This window comes from Aptenodytes patagonicus, unplaced genomic scaffold, assembly GCF_965638725.1.
Source record: "Aptenodytes patagonicus unplaced genomic scaffold, bAptPat1.pri.cur scaffold_64, whole genome shotgun sequence".
NCBI lineage: Eukaryota > Metazoa > Chordata > Aves > Sphenisciformes > Spheniscidae > Aptenodytes > Aptenodytes patagonicus.
Window position 1 is genome coordinate 546451 of NW_027472014.1, and position 5490 is coordinate 551940.

At 62.9% G+C, this 5490-nt stretch overlaps 1 protein-coding gene across 1 annotated transcript; it reads left to right on the plus strand.

Annotated features, from left to right (window-relative positions):
- The first annotated feature begins 577 nt into the window (after positions 1–577).
- On the plus strand, positions 578–3233 carry LOC143173322 (F-box only protein 24-like). The gene is given in 8 exon segments (XM_076363538.1): positions 578–610; positions 706–830; positions 832–878; positions 962–1173; positions 1236–1378; positions 1539–1656; positions 2367–2498; positions 3225–3233. Coding segments are annotated over 8 exon segments (819 nt in total).
- Positions 3234–5490: the final 2257 nt, after the last annotated feature.

A 5490-nucleotide genomic window follows, 5' to 3' on the forward strand; every position in this document is an offset into this window, starting at 1 on the left:
TGCAGCTCCAGGAGGGCCGAGAGGTGTAACACGGCCGCCCCTGCACCACGGCCCTGGGTGAGGGGAGCATGGCCCCTGCTGCACACAGTCCTATGGGGGTGGGGCGGCCTCTGCTGCACGCGTCCCCGTGAGGAGAGTTTGGGGCCTGGCTGGGGACCTGTGGGTCTGTAGGGGAGAGGGAACCTGGGACCTGGGCAGGCCAGGGGGGACTGAGGGGGTCTGGGGGGGCTCTGGGCTGCCTGGGGGGAACTGAGGGTGTTGGGGGCCTGGGGGGAAATCAGGGGGTCAAAGGCGGCCTGGGGGGACTGAGGAGGTCAGGGGTGTCAGGGGGCCGACCGGGGCGGGGTGTGGGGAGTCTGGGGGGAACTAAGGGCATCAGAGGGTCTGGGAGTAGCTGAGGAGGATAAGGATGTCTGGGGGAGCTGATGGGGTCTGGGGTAGAACTGAGGGGTTCAGGGCTGTTTTGGGGTGACCCCATGGGGTCACCCCGTGGGGCTGCCCGCCATCCCCTCACCCACATCCCCTCCCCGCAGCCCAACCCCACAGCAGCCTGAAGGGTGGTGAGGAGGGGAAGGACATGGCTGCCATCCAGCGTCTCCCCCCTGAGATGGTGAGTTGAGTAGGGGTGGATGGCGGGGCTGGGGTCTCCCCCTGAAAGCAGGGGGGGTCCCAGGGTTGATGCTCTCGCCCCCTCTCTCCCCACAGCTACTGCACATCGTCTCCTTCCTGACGCTGCCCGACCTGCTGAGACTGGGCCAGACCTGCCGCTGCCTCCACGAGGTGTGCGGCAGCGAGGCCGCCTGGCACCACCGCTGCACCCCTCTCCCTCCCTGCTCCCGCCAGCGCCTGGCCCTGCAAGAGGGCCGCCATCCTCAACTGCGAGTCTGCCCTTGCCGATGGGGGGAGAGGGTGGCACTTTGTCCCCCAGCTGGTGTCAATGTCCCTGCTTTCCCCCCTCCAGACACCAAGGGGCTGTACCTCCAGAGCCTGGGCCGCTGCCGGCAGCGGGCGCTGATGGCCTCCGTCCTGTCTCCCCCCTCCCATGACTATCACAAGCTGGTGCCTGCCCAGCAGCACCTCTTCCTCCTGGATTATGGCGGGACCACCTTCTTCCTCCGTGACTCCAGCCGCCGCGCCTGCCACTGCCAGGCCCTCTCCTGCGGCGTCAAGGATGTACGCCGACCCTTTCCCCCATGCCACTGCCACGCGGGGTGACCATCCCCTCCTCCCCACAGGTGACAGCGGATGCCCGTGGGGAGCCCGCCCCCGTCTACGCGCTGAGGGGGCAGGAGCAGTGTGACACCCTGGAGGTGTACAACCCCGCCGACACCCAGCCCGTCTTCCGCATCAGCTTCCCCCCTCCATCCGCTTCCGGTAGGTGGTCGTCACCGGGACGGAGACGACGTGGACCCTTCTGCTGCTCACGGGTTGGGGGACACACTGAGGGGATGGGGGGGGACACCTTGGGGTGAGGAGGAAACTGGGGGGGGGAGGGGACACCCCAAATTCAGCCCCCTGACCCCCCATCTTTTAACAAGGGGGGGGCAGGTGTACAACCTGTGGCTGGGCGTGGCCCACTTGGCCCCACACCCCATTGGCCTCCGCCAGCCCATCCGCACCATGGTCACTGGCTACGGCGCCGGCGCCTTCCTCACGGTACGTCCCCCCCCAAATCCCCTAAATTCACCCCCAAAACCCACCCCCTCATGTGACCCGCGATCTCCCGCAGAGATGGGGGATGTCTTCCTGCAGGTGTGAACCTTGGGGTGCCCTGCCCACCCTTGTCGGAATTTCTCCTTGTTCAGTGTCGACGACGGAGCGGGAGTTGCGATTCCGGAGTAATGACGGATCCCAATATGAGTATGGTCATCCTCCTTTATCCATGCATATAGCAGGGTTTATATAGTTATCTACTATAGGCACGCGCTTCATAACAACCTATGGTTGGTTAATTACAGCTGTACACGCGCTCAATTATAAGCTATGATTGGGTTAAAGTTACTGTCCACGCGCTTATTGCTTCTACTCGATTGGCGGTTGGCAGCAGGACATGTTAGCCGCTGACTTCACCTCCTTCTAGGTACAGTTTCGTTACAGTTGTTTACCCGGCCCCATTGTTCTTTGTTCTGTCCGGGGAAGTCCCGGTGGTCATCCTGCTGTGTCAGCATGTCTTAGTGACTTTTTGATACATGGGTTGCTCAGCGATACCAGATCGTGGCCTTGCTGAATCAGCCATTCCTCCACACACCCTGTGCCCATCCCCCTGCTGCTGCCCATCAAGGTAAGGGGGGGGCCTTAGGTGGGGCCCCACCACCCCGGGGGAGGTGTCCCCAGCGATGTCACCTCACTGTCACCCTGTCCTCAAGCTGGTGGCCTGCTCCGTGGGGTACAACCACCTGGGGACAGCGGATGACCAGGGGCGAGTCTCCATGCAAGGGAGGAACCGCTACGGGCAGCGGGGGACTGGGGACCGGCTGGACCGTGTGGAGGTCCCACAGGTGACAGGCCACGCCCTGCCTGTCCCTGTCCCCGTCACTGTCCTGTCACTGTCCCCACAGGTGTCCTGTCCCCGTCCCTGACCCTGTCCCTGACCCCAGCATCATCCCTGTAGGTACCATCCCGCAGGTGTCCTGTCCCCACCACTGTCCCCGCAGGTGCCGTGTCCCCATCCCTGTCCCTGTGACTGTCCCCACAGGTGCCCTGTCCCCGTCCCTGTCCCCAGTGTCACCCAGGCAGGTGCCCTGTGGCCATCCCTGTCCCCATCCCTGTCCCTGCTGGTGTCCTGTCCCTATCCTGTCCCCGCTGTTGTCCCCACAGTTGCCTTGTCCCCAGTGGGGCCCTGGCCCCACCCCTGTCCCCCCTCGTCCCCGTCCCCAGTGTCCCCCCAGCGTTGTTTTGATTTTCTTTACAGCCAAAAGCACCACACGGAGCAGGAGATGTGTCCCCAGTAGCTGGCACATAGTCGTTTCAGTTCACATACACGCGGGATAGAGAGTGAGATTACGCAGAGAGATCGTTAAGAAAAGATTTAATCAAGATGAGTATTGATCAGGCGATCGATGGGTCTCCTGCCGTTGCCTGGATGTTTCGTCCAGCCGCGAGGCGAGGGCAGCTAGTTCAGCATTTTTCTGCTGCAGCCTCTCTGCCTCCTTGCACGCTTCTGGAGAGCCTGCCTTTGTCAGGAGGCAGCTCTCCCTCCCAGGGGCGCTCTGTTGCCTCTCCAGGTCTTCTAGAACACGCTGCAGGCGGGTGTTCTGCTGCAGGAGCCGGCTGCGTTTGCTGCCGAGCAGCACCAAGTCTTCCCCCTCTGGCACCTGGAGCTGAGCATCTGCCACAGCCTTGCGTGTTGTTTGCTGCCCAGCCCTGGGGCTTTCAGGCGGTCTTTCCTGTCGTGCCGCCAGGGCCTGGGGCCGTTTCTGCCAGAGGAGCAGGAGCTCTGCGTCTCCTGATGGCCCTGGTGCCCAGGAGGGCCTTGGGGCTGGGCCGTGCTGGGGGATGATTTTCTCCTCCATAAAATTCCAGCTTTTAATACAATCCCACACAAGTTTCGGATCGTGTTCATATGAGGCCACCTCATTCGGCTTGCAAGGGGTTGTTTGGGGGTTTTTCTCCCTCCTCATGCTTCACCAGCGACCATGTGATTTACCACAGCAGTAGGGCACTATGGAAACGAGCTGCGAAGCAACTCTGAGAATCTAGGGTGCCCACATCCTCCAGGTTAGCATCTTTAGCAGTGACCCCATCGTCGAGCTCAGCCCACGCTCGCTCTTGCCAGCACAGCCGCCAGCTCCGGGAGAGAGCAGGGCAGGAGCTGCCCAGGGATGCCCCTTATGACCGCACGGCCCTGGGACACCCTTTGTGACACAGGGCCATGCGGGGCCATGCGGCGACGGGGCTGGCACCGCCCGGCACCTCCTGCAGCTGTGGTCGTGGGGCCCCCCAGGCCAGGACATACCTTCTAAGGCCATGAGGCCCCACCCCTCCTTTGTGTGGCCAGGGCCAGGACACGTGTATAAGGCCATACTCACTCACCCCGGCTGATTGCAGATGCTGTCTCCGCCTCTGCATGGTCAAGGGAGGCAGCAGCTGCTGAGAGGGAGTGACGCGCAACGTCGGTGGCTGTTGGTGGCGGCGTTTGGTTGCCATCCTTGCAGCCATGAGCCAGGACGGTGTGGGACGGGTGCCCGTGGCGTGCAGCCGCCCCTCGCCCTGCCGGGGCCTGGCGCAGAAGAACGAGCACAAGCGGCAGCTGGAGAGGCTGCGGGCTGAGCTGGAGGCTGAGCGACTCCGCTCCCAAGAGCTGTGCCGCCGCTTCGCTGCTGAAACTCGGGAGTTGAAGGAGGCAGCAGAGCGGGAGCGGCGGCTCCTGGCTGAACGGCTACACTCCAAATGGGAGCAGCAGCAGGCACGGGAGCTCCAGCGGCTGTGGGAGCTGAACCAGCGGCAGCGGGCAGTGGAGATCCGCCAGCTGCTGCGCTCAAAGGAGGCTGAGCTGTGCGAGGTGCAGGGGGTGCTGCAGCGGCAGCGCGACGACACCGTCTGTCAGGCACGGGACCTGCAGCAGCAGCTGGCCAAGGAGCTGGTGAGAGGAGCCTGGAGCAGCAGCGAGGCCCGCGGTAAGCTCCAGGACGTCCTCAGCAAGCTGCGCTGGGAGACCAGTGGCGAGCAGGCTGCTCGCATCCTTGTCCTCCAAGACAAACTGCTGCTGCAGAGGAGACTCTTCCTAAAGTACATCTTGGAGCAGTTGGAGGGTGAGCAGCCTGCTTCCTGCAAGGAAGCCAGGGCCAAGGCTACGGCCTGGCACCGCCTGCAGACCCTCCAGGGCACCGGGACCATCGGGCCCTGCTCTTCAGAGAGCCTCATGGCATCTTCCTCCCACAATGGAGAAGGGCAGCCAAAAACCTGCGAGAGCTTAAAAGCTCATCTCCAGGAGGAAGGGAACAGCGTGGAGGTTTTGCTCGAGGCTGTGGGGCAAGCCTTGGCGCCGCACTGCTTGGACTCCCTGCCGCAGGAAAGGACCAGCAGCAGGCGGTCTGTGGCAGAGGTGGGTGTTCAGACTCTAGGGCAGCAGGAGGACTGGCTGCCTGGTAGCAGTCACAGCAGGCTGCTGGAGCAGAACGCCCACCTCCAGAGTGCCCTGAAGGACCTCGAGAGGCAATGCAGTGTCCTTCAAGAGGAGAACTGTCTTCTGAGGAAGGCAAGCTCTCCTGAAGTGTGGGAGAGGCTCAAGCAGAAGACTGCTAAGCTGGGTCTCATTAGCAAGCAGCTGCAAGAAAGAGCCAGGCAACTGCAGACCGTCGATTGCCTGAGCAACACTCGAGTGCCACTGCCCACCCAAAGCTCCACTGAGGAACTGCGTATGACATCGCTTCCTCAGCAGAAGGCTGGAGAAATGGGGGAGCCTGCCGGAGCTTTGCTGGCACAGGACGAGCAGGATGACTTCTCACAGAGGGCAGCTGAGGAGCTTCAGGCCCAAGTGGCTGCACATCA